General features: G+C 38.8%; 1 protein-coding gene across 3 annotated transcripts in view; it reads right to left on the bottom strand.

Annotated features, from left to right (window-relative positions):
- Positions 1-19,290, bottom strand: part of LOC308561935 (amphiphysin) — a 240,406-nt gene that overhangs the window by 16,681 nt on the left and 204,435 nt on the right. For 2 of the 3 annotated variants that reach the window (XM_081147581.1, XM_081147582.1), the window contains 2 exons: positions 12,508-12,564; positions 7,795-7,923 (listed from right to left, as the gene is read on the bottom strand). In XM_081147581.1, the coding sequence (XP_081003707.1) occupies positions 7,795-7,923; positions 12,508-12,564 (186 nt within the window). The remainder of the gene's footprint in view (positions 1-7,794; positions 7,924-12,507; positions 12,565-19,290) is intronic. The other variant, XM_081147583.1, reaches the window with a different exon arrangement.

Genomic DNA, 19,290 nt, shown 5'->3' with positions numbered 1-19,290 from the left:
GTTTTGTGCTTCTGGGATGCATTTCATTTTCATTAAAATTCTCCTGGGGTAAATCACACAAATGATAAGTGGAGAATATAAGAAAAATATATTTTTAAATTTTAGCTAAACACTTTTCTTCCATGGCTAAAGGACATAGAGTTAGAGAGTATCGTCTTCTGACATTTGCTCTTGGCACAGGCTCTTGGCTGAAAGATCACTGAATTCTAGGCTTACCAATTTACCCCAAACATGAAGTGTAATAATTCTGATCCACAGACAGGCTTCTGCTTGACAGTATCAAGATATGTGCATTCTGTAGCTTTTGAAGAAAACTGACATTTACTGTGAATCTACAGTTTTCCAGATACTATTCCAGGTGTTCGACATGTAGAGCATATTAGTAGTCCCACTTTCTAGACAAGTCAAATAATACTTAAAGCTGAAGTAACTCGTGCAGTCAGTAAACCAGAATTGGAACTGTTTAACTCTAAATTCTGTGATTTTTCACACCAACCAACATCCAAGAAGACAATACACCTTTCCTTTCAAGTCAGAGTTCCACAGTGATCCTGAGACCTGGGGCCTCCACAGACCCACTGCTTCCTACTGACAACTCCCAACCAGGCAAATTGGATGAAGAACGCGAGTGTGTTCTTATAAACAGCCAGTGCATTCACTTACACTTTTGGAATGCTACTCCTTAAAGTAAGATTCATAGATTATAAACAAAATATTTCTTTACTCATATACATGCAGTATCTGGGCATCTAAGCAAACATGTCATAAAATTCCTCTTAATAATTATATTAGCAAATTATATGATAAAAAGATATCAAGACGAGACTGGTTGGGTAGAATTTCACTGAATTATTTTTGCTGCTAGTCCTATAGATTTAATTGTTTAGAACAATATATATAGAATGGGAAAGTGGAAAAGATCACCCATTCTTCTGGCTTTATCCATTGTACTACAGTGTTACAACTAAGAACACTTAGAAATCCGGCACTTGGACTCACACAGCTATGTCTGCAAGTTAGAGATTAATAAAGTAACCATTTTTACTTTAAGCTACTTTCCTGGTATGGCCTGCAGTCCCATCATAAACCCAATGCTTGCATTTTACAAGTGGGGAAATACCACAGAGTGGCAGTAGCACTGGAGATGGAGATTTGAGGTTTAGTTCTGATTCTTCCACTAATTAGCACTGAAGCTAAAGTGACCCCTAGAGTCCCACCAGGATGTAACAAAGAAAGATACATATCACAGTGGGTAATCTTGGCTATAGGCTGCCCTGGCCTTTTCCTGCCCATCTTGTATTCTGGATCCAACTTTAGCTTTTGACTTGTCTGAAGATCCTAGCATTTGTATAAAATTACAAAATTTTCTTCAAGATTCATTTTAAAGAAAAGCCCAAGAGGCAACTAGGGTCATTATGGCCCCAAGAAAAGATTTCTGTATTAAAAAACAGGCTGGCAGCTAGTACTCCTCTTCACACAAACTATATTTAAAACACTGAAGGTCATAATTTTCATTCAGCATAACTGTAGGAGTGAGTTCTCTCATGGAACACTGGGCCTCCACTGGTGTCCCTTCAGAGGTGGCAGTTTGTATTACAAACTTCATTTGATACGTACATGCTCTTCCTTTCTAATAAGAAAATTTGTGGATTTTTTTTCCCCTGACCTTGATCTCACTCATCTTTTTCAATCTACTTTCCTGGTATGGCCGGCAGTCCCATCATAAACCCTCAGCAGCCAGGTCCCAGCACAACTCAGCCGCTGGCAGCAGTGTTGTCATGGCAACCAACACCTGTCAAAATTAGCTCCAGACCTTCTTTACAAATTAAGATCTTCTTCAGAAATACCACAGTTAATGAATTTTTGGTTCATTTTTATTTTAAGCTTATAGCATAATATCTAATAAAAATACATATTAAAACATTAAAGTTTTAATTAGAGATTTATTTGCAAAGCATATGGAAGAAGTGGACAGGAAAAGTGGATTTATCTTTTGAAGCAAAGGTAAATGTTATGTATTGTACACTCTCAGAGATGGGGACATGAGCAAGTACTCACTGCTGAAGTAACCATAAAGAACAGCCTCAACGGGGGTCACAAATAGTTTGTTAAAGAGGTTGTTTAAGGAAAATGCCTTTGCAGCTCAATAAACATTTACCTTGTCTGGCTAAATTCTGATTTGAATGATATTGAAACCACTTGCTGTCACTGCTCAAATTACCTTGTGAATGGACCCAGGCTCAGGCTGGCAGAAGGCAGGGGTCGGGCTGCCAGATACCACCAGAGACTATACCAAAAAATGGCGATCTGCAAGTCACCTAAATGTCATCGTGTTCTGTTGGCAAAATTCCCAACCCTCACCCTTCCAAGAACCACATACACCTCCCTGGGTAGCCTGAGATCTAGCCAGATGACAGTATGGGTCCCTAATCTTGAGGAAGGTTAGGCAGCTGACAGTCGCACTTCGAAGGTCCAATTGCCAGACCTCCGATTTTATGGGCTTTGCGTAGTCCATGGCATTGGTAAGTAAAACCTATTCCATGAAGATCTGTCACCCAAGCTGCCCAGTAAATAGAGGTTAGAAAACAAGTCATAACCAAAGGTGCTCTCATTACCACAAAATATTTGGAAATCCTTAATTTTTTATTGTAATAAATTGTAGATTTTTAAGGGCAGGAAGAGAAGTTAGAGTTTATCAGGTATGACTCTCTTAAAGGAGAGATGAGAAAACTAGCAGAGAAAGGGAAATAAAGGTAGGAAGATTCCCTGTCAGTGGATCCAGTATGGAAGTCACTAGAAGAGAGAAAGTCTTCCTAGAAAGGACAAAGAATTCTGAAGGGACACAGTTTCTTCCACTAATTAGCATTAGCATTCGTCCCCCTATTAGGGGACGAACAGGAAATTTTTGCTGATGGGGACTGAAAATGAGATAGATTTCTTACTACTTTAGACATGAGGCAAAATTTAAAAATGAGGTTATCTTCCACATCTGTTGTCTTCTCCTCAGAATACAGATTTCACTAACTTCTGCTTATCTTGGGGAAACCACTTTCATGATGAAGATAACAATAATGATACCATCAAACTATCATTGATTGAGGAACCTCTATGTGCCAGGTGCTGAATTAGTAACCTGTATTATTTCCGAGCCCTCATAGGGAATTTTGAAGGAAAATATTATTAATCCTATTATACATTTGAGACAATTGGGGCTCAGATGTCACAGAGCTACTGTGCGCAACATAGTGAGAAAGCTGGCACTGCTTTTGATCACAAGAAGCAGCTTGATTTTCCTAAGTAGGAAAACTGAATTATCTGAATGGAAACAAAGGAAAAAAATGACCCATATAAATATTTGTATTTTAAGAAACCTGGCTGCAGTCTGGTTCAGGAGCCTTGGATTACAGTGTCAGTCAATCAACAAATCAAAGACTCAGAACTTACTGGACATGTATTATATACCCTGCTTTGTGCTGAGCACCATAAAACATACACACACAAAATAGTACCATTTGCTTGGCCCAAGGGGCACTGAAAATGTGATTTGTTGCTAATAGGAATGTAGTCAAACTCAGAGAAAATAACCATTTCTGTGATTTTTTCTTTCCTGAGGAAGGTAAAAATGTACATCCATCTCTATGGCGCCTCTCTCTCTCTCTCTCTCTCTCTCTCTCTCTCTCTCTCTCTCTCTCTCTCTCTCTATATATATATATATATATATATATATATATATATATATAATACACACACCTAATTTAATCATGCTTTAGTGTGAGTACTTTGAGTTTGAAGATAATTCTATGATAATGAAGGGCAGACCAGAAATCAAGCTCCTCTGGTTCCCTCTGATTTTCAGTCTTCCTCTGACATATTGGGAGCTCACATCTAGAGGCCCAGCGAAAGCCTGAGCTCTCATGTTTACTCTGCAAAAGAAGAAAACTCAAATGCTGTTCCCCACACACATGACTGACACAGAAGGATGCCCCAACCATTGTGAAATGTTAGCCTCCTCCACCACCAGTCTGTGCAAGCTATGGCGGCAGGAGCCATATCTACTCAGTGCCTGTCCATATCCCTCAGATCCAGAACAGAGCCTGACGTCTAGAGAGGCCTCAAATATATTTGTCAACTGAGTGAGGAGGGAACTAACACATGCAATCTATTCAAGCAGATAGAAATGTTCCTCACAAGATGAAGTCGATATACTGCAGTCTAGCACATATGTTGGTTTAAAGTGGTCTTGATAAGTCAACTTACATTTGGTGAAATTTTTAAAAAACAAAACACAGCAAAACCAAAAATCGTCCCCAAAGTAATGGGTCAGTATTTCTTTCATCTTCCAGGACTTTTCAACAATTCTAAAAACATCTTTACCTCAGTCTTTTCCCCATTTATATTTTTTGGAAACTATGTTAATCTTAAATTTGAGTGCATTATTTATTTTAAAATAATAGGGGGAAAAAGCATTGGTCTAGTTCACATCATTTGAGCAAAACATAGGAACTGACAGTAATTAAGATAAAATAGAAGAAGGAAAATGAAATAAATGTGGGTAAAAATAGTATTTATGTGTCTTGTAACCGAATTCTCTGATATTATCAAAATCAAATGTTGATCTTTTTTTCTGAAGAAAATTGTGATTACTTATATAATGTGGAAACATCTGGAGGGGTAGCAAGTGTTGGTTTTTAAAATGCATCCTGCAGATTCACTGGTAAATTTTGTTTTTGTAGAAAAAACTAAAGACAGTGTCAGCTATGGGAGGAATAAAACAACAAACAAAAATGTAATACTTAAATTTTTCTTGAAAGCCCCCAGTTTCTTTGTGAACCACTGCTAACATTTCCTATGTTTGAAATTACATTTGCCTCTTTTTTTAAAAAAAACAAAACTATGACACACTTCACCTTACATAAAATGAATTCTGTCAAAACTCAGTAATAACTGTGTGGTGACATTTCAATGGCAAAAAGGATGACCTCAAAAGGTCATGTCAATCCAGTCCTGACTAATGACAGCTACAGCCAGCCTGTTAATTAATGCTTCGACACAAATGGAGATTTTTATGGTTTTAAAACTAAATATCACACATCTAGCAACAGAAGAGACCTTTCTTAGAAAAAATAGCTTTTAACTTATCTTAGATTATTGTGACCAGAAGAAGCTATAAGTCTATGTTAGAGAACAAAAATACATTCTATATGATGTTATTTTCTTAAGTAGAAGAGAGAACATAAGGAAGAATTGACTTCATCCAAGTGCATCAATTGTAAGAACAGGGAAGAGTCAATTTTAATGAGCATTAGGAAAATTGAACTTCTGTAAGCCCCCCTTTTATTATTATTTTTCAGTCCATACGAGGATGGATAAATGAACTTTTTCTTGTTGGAGAATGTGGCTCACATGGTGAGCTCTGTATCTGCTGTTCTTACATCATCTCTGGGTCTCAACAGGTGCTGAATCCTTCATACACCTCTCCAAATTGCTTGTACTTCACAAGAAATCTAAAATTTTTATTCTTTCTAAAGTTCACTTATAAGCTGTAGGGGATGAGATTTTTAAGAATGAAGAATTCTTCCAAATACCTCTTTACCCAACATTAGGGAAGCTGGCTTTAGTGATGGTTGATACTTACCATAAAGTTTGTTTATTAAATATTTTAAATATCACCTTTGGTTAAAATTTTATAAATATTTATATAATAGTTGGTACAATATAGTAGGTAGTTGGTAATTAGTAGCTACTAATACTGTATTTTGGAAAACGAATGAACTTGGATTGTGAAAAAACAAAAACTTAAAATAAGGATGGGTGTGAGAGGTATATAGCCATGGTCCTCTGAGAGGGGATCATGGAGAAACAACTTTCAGGCCTGTATTTTAACACATTAACTTGTCTACTTCACATCTCCCATCTCTTGTACAACATCAAATACCTTTGCTCAAAATCATGGGTATTATGAACAATAAGCCTTACATCGAATAGTCTGGGGCATGGAGTCAATGTAGTTTAAAAGCACTGGTGAAGATGAAGTCTGGGCTGCTATTCAAAAATAGAAATTTGATGAGAGCTTTTCAGAATTGAAGCAACTTCTAAATCAGTATCTGAACCTAACCAGTATCTCTTTAACTCACTGGCATCATCCATGCTTTTTAGTATCAATTCTCTTCTTAATTAAACAGCAGTCAAAAATTCAACTTTGTCTTTCCCTTCCTTTGTTATTTAGAGCTAAGTTGGGTGGACAGATCATATTCTGACAGCAGATGGAAAAGCCCCATCTGCACTGAGTTACTGAGATCACAGGTGAATCTGGGAGTGGCAGTTCAGAAGTAAAACCCTAACATTGAAGCAGGGAGTCTCAGTGCTCCCCAGCCCAGGCAAACAGCACTTCTAGAGGGAACTCAATCTAGCAGAATGCATTTTTTTGTTTTCTCCTACAGGACTTGGTCCAGTCTATACATTTAAATGGAAAATAAAATAATTTTTCTTGAGTCATTCTTGATTTTTATTTTCCATTACTATTATTTATTTTTCTACTATATTAATAAACTATATATTTGACAGATGACCTACTCTTTTCCCAGTAAAATGATGTAGGACACCAACAGCAAGAAACTTAACTGCCATTTCTCTAGTTATTTCATCCAGGCAATGTAATGCTGGGAAACAGGGAGATTGGTTTCCTTCTTTGTACAGATTCTATAAAGGCTGTAGTAAATGGCACCTTGATTGAAATTCTTGGGAGACATTTTAACTGCATTTCATAATTAAACTTTTCACTCTCCATGGGTATTTTGAATTAAATTTTCCTTGGTATTAGTCTATGCTTTCATGGGTGTTACATAATCTAATTCAACATGGTGCATATAGAGCTCATGTGATGTGGTGTGGTATATGGCTGCATGAAGCAGAGCCAGCACCAGACTTGATTGTGAGCAAATTTGCATGCATAAGAATCCTTATAGATTCATGGATTTCAATCTTTCATTGGCCTTAACCAACCTACAAAACTAATATTGAAAGAAATCAATATGTGGACACAACCAACAAAATTATGATCATTCTGTTTATCACCTGCAGGTTGGTCTCTAATTGAAGGCACATCTTTAGCAGTTGCAGGTAGAGCACCACATTAACAGTTTTGATTATTTGCAAGTTCTACAACCTACCTACCATGAATGGGAGAGAATCAGAAAGAATCATGGCACCCTTTATAAAGAAGGTAGATAAGATCAGCTCTCTGGATATCTTTCCTTTTCAAAAATAAAAGAGAATGAAATAAGCCAGGCAGAGAAAGACAGACATCACATGATCTCGCTTATACGTGGAATCTAAAGAACTTAATAAACTCATGAACAGAATAGATTCAATGACATGGAAGCATAGATGAGACTGACGAATGTCAGAGGGACAGAGGAGGGCGGGTGGGTGGAGGGGGAGAGAGTAACCAAAGAATTGATATGCATATATGCACAACCCAAGGACACAGACAATGGTGGGGAGAGGGACTGGGGAGGGGGAAGGGATGGGGTGGAATGGGTCATTGGGGAGAAAAAGGGTCATCTGTAATATTTTAAACAAAAATAAAATTTAAAAATTAAAAGAAATAAATTAAATTAAAAGAGAATGGAGTTTCACTGTCAAAGGAACAAAGGTTATTTGAACCTGTGGAGTCATGAAAGGTATGGAGGTGACTTGGTGAAGTGAAGCATGGATGAGAAGAGATAAATGGGATGAGATGAGCATAACTGTGGAAGGGTGGCAGGTGGTGGGTGGGAGGGAGGTAGTGCTCACCACTGCCCCCTCCACTGGCTCCTCAGCCCAGGTGTCCAGTCCAGGATCATCCAGCCCAACAGTAGGTGTTGCAGCAGCAAGTGGCTCCTCTGCTTTAGGCTCTGTTGGTGGAGCCTGCTCAGACTCAGCCTTTGATTGTTTGTTTTGAGGGTTAGAGGAAAAAGATGTAATATATGAATAGAGAGCATTACAGAATATTAGACAATTAAAACTTTCATCATCCTAAAGGGCAACTAGCTTCATCAAATCTGAGCTGGGAAAAAGCCCTATATTTGGCATCATGAGCCTTTACAGAACTGGAAAATCTAGTTCCAAGCTTATATAGACTCTAAGCTTCTCTTTTACCATCCTCAAGAACTGTCATTTCCCTTGAAGTCAGGCCAAGACTTACCATTTTGGTTATTCATCTTATTTACTTACAACATTTTGGCTACTTACTTCTTATGACATCTATAAGAGATGCTAAAATGGCACTTTCTGTTATTTGGTAGAGAGAGGAGAGAGAGAACAAGAGAGAGAAGATCCTAGGAGCCCCACCACTGCCAGCTCAAAGAAGTGAGGAAGAGCTCACAAGGCACAGTTCTGGGAACTCCCAGCTCTTCTGATATGCATTACACAAAAAAATTGAGGGGTCATTCCAACATTCAGATCAAAATGCATTAATCTGCACAGGACAGTAATCTTAGTAGTACCAATGAGACTTTTCTAATTGCGTGGACAACAGCGAGGTCTCTTCATTCCACTGTGACCTCTATGCATACACACCATCCTGATTCCAGCTCCTAGATTCTCTTAGCTCTAGATTTTTTTGGTTTTAAAATTAGCAATATTAAATAACAATAGGCCATTAAAAACACCACAGTCAATACATGTCACTATGGCTACTGAAAATGTTCTCTCTTTCTTAATTCTGATTAATATAAATAAGCATATTTATTTAGCAGGACTTTTTTTTTTTCACTAAATGGATGGCCATTTGAGGGCACGTTAAGATTTTTTTCCATCAGAACACTTAAACTGTAAAAGTTTAATGGTGTTTTTTAGAGGAGCAAGAAGTCACCAGTAAATACTCTGAATGGAGAAATCAGTAACTTCTGTCAGACACTCACCGTAAACAGTCAAAAGCCGCCTTTAGTTCTATGCACCCACCTAAGCTGATGTACATGACAAGTTCCATAGGGAAGTGGTAAAGAAGTTATGCTGAGATTACAGAAAATGAATAATGAATAGCTTAGTGTTAGATAAACAAAGTATTTGTCTTGTGGTTCCCACCAAATCCTCCACTGCGATGCATGCCATGATCACACAGCTTTAAAGAGCAGAATAAAATGGAAGGACACATTGGTAGACAAGTGTACAGAAGTTTGATATTTTATGGGCTTTTATAACCTTTAAGAGGTATTCTGATATAATTTTTAAGAAAGAATAAAATAAAACTCAACTAATAATTCTCAGAAGTTTTTTATGGGAAGAGATTTCACTTTTATTGTTCACAAGAATTATCTTTGTAATGGAACAAGTTTTCATAGCAGCAGATACTGTAAGTCAAGGTGATTTTCTTTGAGAGCATGTTATCAAATGACCTACACAAGAAGGACAGGAAGAATGACTGGCATCAAGAGATCCATAGACAGCCCAGCCGGGCGTGGCTCAGCGGTTGAGCGTTGACCTAGGATCCAGGCGATCGGGGTTCGATTCCCGGCCAGGGCACATGCCCTGGTTGCGGGCTGCAGCCGATCAATGACTCTCTCATCATTGATGTTTCTATCTCTCTCTCCCTTTCCTTTCCTCTCTCTGAAATCAATAAAGATATAATAAAAAAAAAAAAAAGAGAGAGAGAGATCCATAGGCAGATGAGCTGTCCCTCTGGGAGCTGAGTCTATGAGATGTAGGACCTCTGAAGCCATATGCGGAGCAAAGAGAAGTTTCAAAGGATGAGTTAAATACATACCACTGTAGCTTAAAAATAAAAGTAAAAATAGCATAAAATGAAAAAACTGTTTGCATCAGACCTTCGGTTTCTTGGATATCTGAAGTAATTTTGATGTTTTATATGAGGCAAGATAAGTAGGGTGATTTTATAAATAAGTAAAATTACAGTTGCTTGCTGAAAACAGGAGCATAGTATAATGAGGATGTAGGACCAAATATGTCCCCACAAGTTACAACATTTCCTCCTATATTATAATATCACAGTAAATATTACAACATAGCATTACAACTTAACACCTAAATTTCAGGGGGGTAAATAAATATACCTCACTGACTGATGAGTAAGGATGAAACATTATAGCATGAATGTACATAAAATCAGCTACTCAAATTTTGAAACACAAGTTGCCCTTCTATTCCTTCTAAGATAATGCAACACTGTAAATATTTTGTTAAGATAGAATGGAAAACACAGGTAAATTGTGAACAGTATCTCACAAAAAGACTTAGGACAGACCTGTCAGAATTGTGCCCTGCTTCAACCCCTTTTTCCTATAGGCTGCATCCTTTTTTTTTTCTTTCTTTTTTTTTTTTTTTTAAATATATCTTTATTGATTTCAAAGAGAGGAAAGGAGAGGGAGAGAGAGATAGAAACATCAATGAGGAGAGAGTCATTGATCAAGTCACAACCGGGCATGTGCCCTGACTGGGAATCGAACCCCGATCGCCTGGATCCCAGGTCGACACTCAACCGCTGAGCCACGCCCGGCTGGCCAGGCTGCATCCCTTGACAGACATTGCAAATAGGTTGACTCCTTGCCATCTCTGTTCAGGAGCACTGGTAATGATTTCCTATTGTTTGCTCGATTAGCCATCATCACACATTAGGGAAGAGGGATACTCTTTCTATTTATTGTGGCAGGAGGATGTCACAGCGGTTTAATTCAGAGACTCAGAAATGGAATTCTTCCTTTATAACTAGTAGTGCAAACTTAGTCCACACTTTCTGACATCCTCTGAGATAAGATGGAAAGTAGATCAATGCAGAGGAAGAGGGGATTGATCAAAGAGTGGGGCTAAAAGTCTAGTCACATTCCAATATGGCATTTGCCTTATAGTCTTACTTCTCCAATCTTGGGAGAGCAAATTTGGTGAGAATTGCAAAGGGCCAAGGAGGTAATTCTGAGCCCCAAGTAAGGTTGGCAAATTCCAAGGGTTTAAACCAGCACTCGAAGAATGTGCTGTGGGGCTGTGCGATGCAGTCTGGGAAGGTGTGCAGCTAACTACCAACTTAAACCTTCACCTTGCTTGGAACAGTCAATGACCAAATGTTGGTAAGCTGTCCTGCTCCTGAGAAGATCCTGTATAATCACAACTCACCAGGAGCAGTAGGTTCATTGTGATTTCCTAGTTCCCCACTGGGAGAGGCAACGTCAACAGCACATGCAACGCTGGGCATGACAAAACTGGGTTCCCCAATGGGAAGAAGGTGCAAGATATCTGCTTCAAATACTACATATCACGAGAAGGGAAGGGCAGACAAGAAGCCCCTAGAATAGCTGTGGGCAGTAGGAAGATGCTCAGAGAAACTTACAAACCACTGGGTTCTATGACTGGACTATTGCATCAAAGTAATAGGTGTGAGTTTAATTATGACCCATTGTCTTTCCTTTATATCAGTATTTCTCCATTTTTCTTAACTCATTCACAATTGACAGTGAAAAATCTTGTCTTCTAGTATCAGTATCATCACACAGAATGAGACTCACCAAGGAACCTAAAACATGAGTCCTTCTGGCTACATTATTAACACCAATGTAATTTGTATTTTAAACACTTCAACCTTTATTTGAAAGCTACACAGATTCCATCTTTCACTTGGTTATCCAAAAAGCAGAAGTATGGCAATCCATGACAAGGTATTAGAGACACACTTGCCTTTGAAAAAATATCATATTAACCATTAAGACAAACTTCTCAGAACAGAACCTTACTTAGAAGTATGATCATCTAAAAACAAAAATTCATTCTACTTAAATCCAATTCCAAGCTCCCAATGTAAAAACTAGGAGCTGGGATAATTATATACCATTTCCATGGAAAATTAGTGAGCTACAAATAGTCCTTATGCACTAATCCTCAAAGATCCAACATCTTCTGTAGTGTATAAATGACAAGCTCACAAGTGACATCACTCAAATGTCTTCATTCAACTTTATTACTAAGCTGCTGCTAGAAATGCTTCCCATGTATGACTACAACATCCACTTTGTAGGATTTCCTCTGAGACTACGAGTAACTTTGCTTCCTACTCACTCTCAAGCTAATCTTTTCTGTCATCTCATCTCTCATCAAAGTAGGAATTGCATCTCTACTATACATTACTTCTACAACTCAAAAAAAAAAAAAAAAAAAAAGATAAGAAATGAGGTAGCTTCAGGTTCAAGGAAAAGCAGTGATCTATTTTGAAACACAAATTCTTGAGGTAATTTCATTTTCAATCCTGCAGCTAAACCTTGATGGTTTTGTGGTGTCCAGCTGAAGCCCATAACTAGGAGACTTCGTTTTTGCTGAGATCACTGTGCCTTTATAAATAAAAGCAACCACATTCAAAGTCACACTGAGATTTTTTCAGAAGTTTTCCTTCTTATTTTCTATAAAAGAGGGGCTGCAGAAACCACATTCTGGATATTCCAGCTCTAGATAATCTAGAATCATCAACTGTAGAACATTTGGCAGTAACTATCAACTTCCCCAAAACACAAACCAAAATCAACTTACCATGTTACAGATCATATTCTGGTCTGCCTGCATCGTGAATAATGAAGTGTCCTGGGGCTGAAAATCAGGGAGAAAAAAGGAGAGTATTAAGGTTCCAGCTAATTTGCTAAAAAACTACAAATGTATCATTTAAATTAGCTCTCATCAATTGTGTCAATAAACACACTACAAAGTTTTTAAAAGTCTATTTGTATTATAATCAGAAAAGCAAAAATTGAAAAGAGTAATTTTTAACTAGTTATTCTAAATATAAATCTGAGCTAGCAGAATACGAGGACACAAGGAGAGACATTAAATAAAGGGCATTGTCTGCAGGGGTATCTTTGGTCTGCAGTTTGTCTTCTGGACATCTATACTGAATTAGTATTTAGTGGCTCTGACCTAAAAATTTAATCTTTTTAAATGTTGGAAACTCAATCTTATTATCTTACCTAAGTGTGATTTCTACAGGTTAATTATGAGCCATAACTTAAACATTTCATACAATATATTCATAGACTTAAACAATCAAGGTGTTGGAATCTAAGAGAGCAGTGATCTCTAAGGCAATGGTAATCTCTCATTATATTCATCACTAGAGTTATGCCCTCTAGACAGGAGACCATCAAAGTCTTTCCTGGGAAATCTGATCAAGGAAAACAAAAAAAAATGACACCAAAGGTTCTCTAACAGGAAAGATGAGGCAGTGACATTTGGTTAAAGGTGGTGGATTGAACACAGGCAATTACTTGTTACCTCCAGAATTCAAACAATAAGGGAATTTCATAAAGCAAAAAATTTAAAGGCATAAACTCATAAGTGTAAAAAGAATGGGAAAAAGAGGTAAGAGCAACAAAATTTTGAAATTGAAAATCAGGAAAATGAGCAATAAGCAACTTGCTGGATCCCAAAAGACTGGTATCCTAAGGTGATGTGAGAAATGCCAAAAAGCAACCCAATTTATTGCTCAGAATTTTCAATGGATCAAGAATTAGAAACATGGGAACCACAGGAAATGGAAGTTAGGGTGGTACTAAAGACAGGGGAAATAGTTGAAAGTCTATTAAAAAGTAATTAGAATGCAAGATAGTCTGATGTATGTGAAAACCAAGCAATATTCCCTCCCACTCCAGCACAGGTCTTAAGATTGTTTCCACAGAGGCTGAAACAGAGGGTCTCTGGACTGGGGGACACACAGGCATATTAAGAAAGTAGCAGGATTAAGTGAGAGTTTACATAATACATATTGAGAATATGGGTCCTATCCCCCCAACTTTTTCCCCATTTGCCTCCCATTACATTGGCAACCAGGCTTGCACACCTCATATGGGAGACCAGAAGAGTCTTCCCAGAGAAATTTGACTAGCTCCAAAAAAATAAAGAATCTGATATAAGGGGTTCCTCAACAGAAAAGATGAGCCAGAAAACCATAGAACAATGCCATAGTTGATGAGCTTCATCAACTCCCTGTACAAGCTTCCTGTCAGTTTTTAGGTCCCACTCTTATAAATATGAGTGGACAGCCAAGATCTTCAGACATTTAAGAAAAGCCCATTATTAAAGGGAGAAACCAAATAGTAAACAAGCAAACAAACAAAAAACAAAAAAGAATTTCTGGGGGAAGGAAACTTTCAAAAATTATTATTAATATCCTCAGAGATATAATGGAAGATGTTTCCATTACATAAAATGAGAATGCTATTAAAAACAAATGTTCATTAAACAAAAAGAACACTTGAAATTAAAACAATATATATAGAGAGAAGTGAAAAATCTGTAGAAAAGTTGCAAAGTAAAGAAAGATGACAGAGAAAAGAAAATAGCAAAAAAAAAATCATTAGAGCAGAGGATCCCAGGGGAGCGGTGAGTCTGGGAGGGGACGGCACCTTCCTAGGAAACAAAGCCTCTAGTGGCCGCTGCCACCAGCTTCTGGTGCTCGGGGTGCCGACCATAGGGAACGATGTCCCAAGGGCTGTGGCACCCAAGTGGTAAGGGACCAGACGACGGCGCTGAGCAGCCGCACATGGGGACCCTCTGCCTCCCTGTGGGGCATTGTGTTGAGCCCCCAAAATGCTGAATCTGCATGGTGCGGGGAAGGGGAGGGGCCCTCCCTGCCCTGAGCTCCAGGTGAGGGGAGGCTGGGACCTGCGACCAGCCCTGAGGGACGAGGTGGTGGCTGGTGAAGCTGCTCCAGCTTTGCTGAGACCAGCGGTGCAGGGAGCTGCGTGGAGCTGACTTTGGGTCCCCTCCCACTGGGGGCCTTGGAGTGAGGGCGGCAGGACCCTGCAGGGCAGACTCTCTGCCTGTGTGTTGCTTTGTGCGTTTGCAAATTTGATCCTGGAACTGGTTCCCACCTTCCCGGCTGGCAAGGCAGGGACAGACAAGCAGAGGCTGGGGTTGGGGTCTGCACAGTAGACGGTCTGAGGGGCAGGCCTGGTGCAACCGGCCAACCAGAGCTGAGCAGGGAGGGGCGGAGCCCACCAGCCTCTCCTGCAGCAGGGAGCACCCCTCCCAACAGGAAAGGGGTGGGTCCCGCTCACTGAAACCCCAGACACCCCACAGGGCACAGTCCTGAGGGGGAAGGGAGAGCAGCTCACAGGAGGACTTTACAAGAATAAGACTATCAGGGACTGTTGTTTGGGAACTGGAGGAAACGCTGAAAACCCCTGCTGGGGGCTGGGCAGGCAAAGGGCTCACCAGAATGTGTTTTTAATCTGACCTACTGAGCCCAGGCTGCTGAAACAGCCCATACAGAAAAGGCAACAGGTGGAAATCAACCTGAAGCTGCAGCAGGTCAGGGCCTGGGGAACTAGAATCAGGGCACAGGGTAGGGACTGAGGAGCTGGCTGTGGAGCAGAGACTAACGCCCGCAGAGTGAGCACCTGACAGCGACACCTCTAGGGGGAGTGATACCCTGAGCTACACTAGCCACCCTGCACCCTAAAGACTCTACAGAAGACTCTGGAGTAGATCAGGCAACTATAAGGTTGCAAAATAGCTGACAAGAGGAGGTGGCCCACAGAGAGCCTCAGATCAACCATCTACCTAAGGACACCAGAGCCAAACCTAGACTGCTCTTCAAATTGGGGTGATACACAAACACCTCCCAGGAGAACTGCAATTAGCACACAAAGCAGTGACCCTCAGACAACATAAGTTGCCCAGAAAAAACTCACCTGATCGACTACCTTTTTTTTTCTGCAGTTTTTTTCTTTGGTTTGGTTTTGTGTTTATTTGGTTTTGAAGTTTTTTTGTTTGTTTTTTGTTTGTGGACATGTTTATTTTTTCTCTTTTTTCCTTAGGAAGAAGAGAAAGGGGAGAAAATTTGTTTTTTCTTCTTTTTTAAATTTTTAATAATTTTCTTTTTAAACTAATTTTTTTTCTTTCTACTTTTTATAAAAGAATTTTGTTTTGCTTTGCTTAATTTTTAGTTTTATTTTGGATATTTGCTTTGTTTTCTTGTATCCTTGCTTCTAATATCAAGACTTTCTTGATATCCCTGCTCAAGGACTGGGACTTTATCATTATATCCAAGTTTACTGCTTTCCCCCAAATCTCTTACTGGACTCCCTCTCTGCCGGGGCTTTATCTCTCTCTCTCCTCTCAATCCATTGGCATAATATTTTCTTCTGTTTCTTTTTTCTTTTTCTACTTTTCTTTCATTCTTTCATTATGCTCCCTTTCTGTCTTCCTGATTGTTAGTCTCTCCTATTCTCTTTATTGTATTTTTGTTTTCTCATTTTCAACTACTTATTTCTATTCTCTCCCTTAATTTTTTGCTGGCATTCTTTCGGAATCTTTTCTCTGCTTCTGTTACCACACAGTAGCTTTTTTATTTTTTACATTTTAGTTTATTAGTTTCTAAATTTTCACCAGTATGAACAACTATCTACATCTCTCTCTCTAAGAGTTACTTTTCTTTCTCTCTTTCTTTTTTTTTTTGTTTTTGTTAAGCATCTTTTCCTTTTTTATTCTGTGTGTGTGTGTGGGTGTGTGTGTTGTGTTCTCCCTTCACTCTCCCAGTTCTATTTTCACGTGGGTTGTTTTCATTGTTACTGTGAAGATATTTTGTAAAATACCTCTTGTTTCCTGGAATTTTAGTTGTGCATTGGGCTGCCTTGCCAGCATCCGTAAAACAGCTTACATGTTGAGGTTGGGGCTGAGACACAGTTAGCCAACCTGGGAGAACGGTCCTCCCAAGGACTGATCAACATCAATCTAAACCCAACCACAACAGGAGAACAAAAACAAACCACAAAAGGGGCACCCACAAGAGGGACACAACTAGAAAAAAGAGCTCAGAGGTATAAGGAAAACACATCTCTGGGCTCCACTGGACCCACAAGACAAAATCCCATCCCACAAGACTGGGGGTCAGTGAATCTATCTAATATATAGATACAAACACTAAGACCTACCAAAATGGGGAGACAAAGAAACAACCCCCAAATTAAAGACAAGGAAACATGGCCAGAAAAACACAGTGATGGGATGGGATTAACAAGCTATCACAAATGGAGTTCAGAGTATGGATGATGAAGATGTTCAAGGAAATTAAGAAGACTCTAGATGACAAGATCGAGGACCTTAGTGAAAATATGAAAAAAGAGATACATACCATAAATAAAACTCAGAAAGAGATAAAGAATGCTGTATCTGATATCAAGGATGCACTGGAAGGAATTAAAAGCAGGCTCAATGAAGCAGAGGATAGACTAAGTGACTTAGAAGACAAGGTAGAACAAATCACACAATCAGAGCAGCAAAAAGAGAAAACACTTAAAAAACACGAGGACAGTCTAAGGGAGCTTTGCAACAACATAAAGCGAAACAACATTTGCATTATAGGAGTACCAGAGGGGGAGGAAAGAGAGCAAGGGATAGAGAACTTGGTGGAAGAAATAATTATAGAAATCTTCCCTAGGCTGGCGAAGGAGAAAGCCACACCAGTTCAGGAAGCACAGAGGGTCCCAAACAAGAGGGACCCAAAGAGACCCACTCCAAGACACATCATAATTAAAATGACAAATGTCAAGGACAAAGAGAAAATATTAAGGGCTGTAAGAGAGAGACAAGCAGTGACCTACAAGGGAACCCCCATAAGGCTGACAGCTGATTTCTCAACAGAGACTCTTCAAGCCAGAAGGGAGTGGCATGAAGTTCTGCAAGTAATGAAAAGCAAGAACATGCAACCAAGATTGCTTTATCCAGCAAGGCTATCATTTAAATATGAAGGTGAAATAAAAAGCTTCCCAGACAAAAAAAAAGACTAAAGGAGTTGAGTACCACTAAACCAGCATTGCAAGAAAGGCTAAAAGGACTGCTTTAAGAAAAAGAAAGAACAATGAGAAAATGGTACATCAGCATAAAGGGGAAAAATGGCATTAAATAAGTTGATATCAATAGTAACCTTAAATGTAAACGGAATAAATCGTCCAATCAAAAGACACAGGGTAGCTGAATGGATAAGAAAACAGGACCCAAATATATGCTGTCTACAAGAGACTCACCTGAGAGCAAGACTCACACAGGCTAAAAGTGAAGGGATGGAGTAAAATATTCCATGCAAATGGAAAGGAAAGGAAAGCTGGAGTAGCAATTCTTATTTCTGACAAAACAGACTTCAAAATAAAGACCATAACAAGAGACAAAGATGGTCACTACATGTTACTAAAGGGATCAATCCAACAGGAGGAAATAACCCTTATAAACATTTATGCACCCAATACAGGAGCACCTAAATATATAAAAAATTTCTTGGGGGACTTTAAAGGGGAGATTGACAGCAACACAATCATAGTGCGGGACTTTAACACCCCACTGACAACATTGGACAGATCATCAAGACAAAAAATCAACAGGAAAACACAGACCTTAAATGAATCACTAGACCTAATGGATTTAATTGACATTTACAGAACATTTCACCCCAAAGCAGCAGAATACACATTCTTCTCAAGTGCACATGGAACATTCTCAAAAATAACCACATGTTAAGGCACAAGGCACGTCTCTACAAATATAAGAAGATTGAAATCATATCAAGCATCTTCTCGGATCACAATGCCATGAAACGAGAAATCAACCACTATAAAAAAACTCAAAAATATTCAAGCACATGGAGGCTAAATAGCATGTTATTAAACAATGAATGTGTTACCAAGGAGATCAAGGAAAAAATCAAACACTTCATGGAAAGCAACGAAAATGAACAGACAACAACCCAAAACCTATGGGACACGGCGAAAACAGTCCTGAGAGGAAAATTCATAGCATTACAGGCCTATCTCAAGAAACAAGAAAAAGACCTAATGAAGCATCTAACACAACAACTAAAAGAACTAGAACAGGAACAGCAAGAAAAGCCTCGAGGAAGTAGAAGGAAGGAAATAATGAAAATCAGAGCAGAAATTAATGACATAGAGACTAAAAAAAAATACCAAAAAAAATCAATGAAACCAAGTGCTGGTTCTTTGAAAAGGTAAATAAGATTGATGCACCTCTAAGAAACAAAAAGAGAGGACCCAAATAAAAAAAATCAGAAATGAAACCGGCGATATAACAACTGACCAACAGAAATACAAAGGATTGTAAGAAAATATTATGAGCAATTATATGCGAACAAATTGGACAACATGGGGGAAATGGACAAATTCCTAGAAGCATACAACCTTCCAAAGCTGAATCAAGAAGAGGCAGAAAACCTGAAGAGGCCAATAACAATTAATGAAATTGAAGCAGTAATAAAAAAAACTCCCAGCAAACAAAACTCCTGGACCAGATGGATTTACAGGCGAGTTTTAC

This window comes from Miniopterus schreibersii (genome assembly GCF_964146895.1).
Source record: "Miniopterus schreibersii genome assembly, chromosome: 9".
NCBI classification, from domain to species: domain Eukaryota; kingdom Metazoa; phylum Chordata; class Mammalia; order Chiroptera; family Miniopteridae; genus Miniopterus; species Miniopterus schreibersii.
Note: the sequence above shows the minus strand (reverse complement) of the source record. Positions and strands in the feature narration are given on the sequence as shown.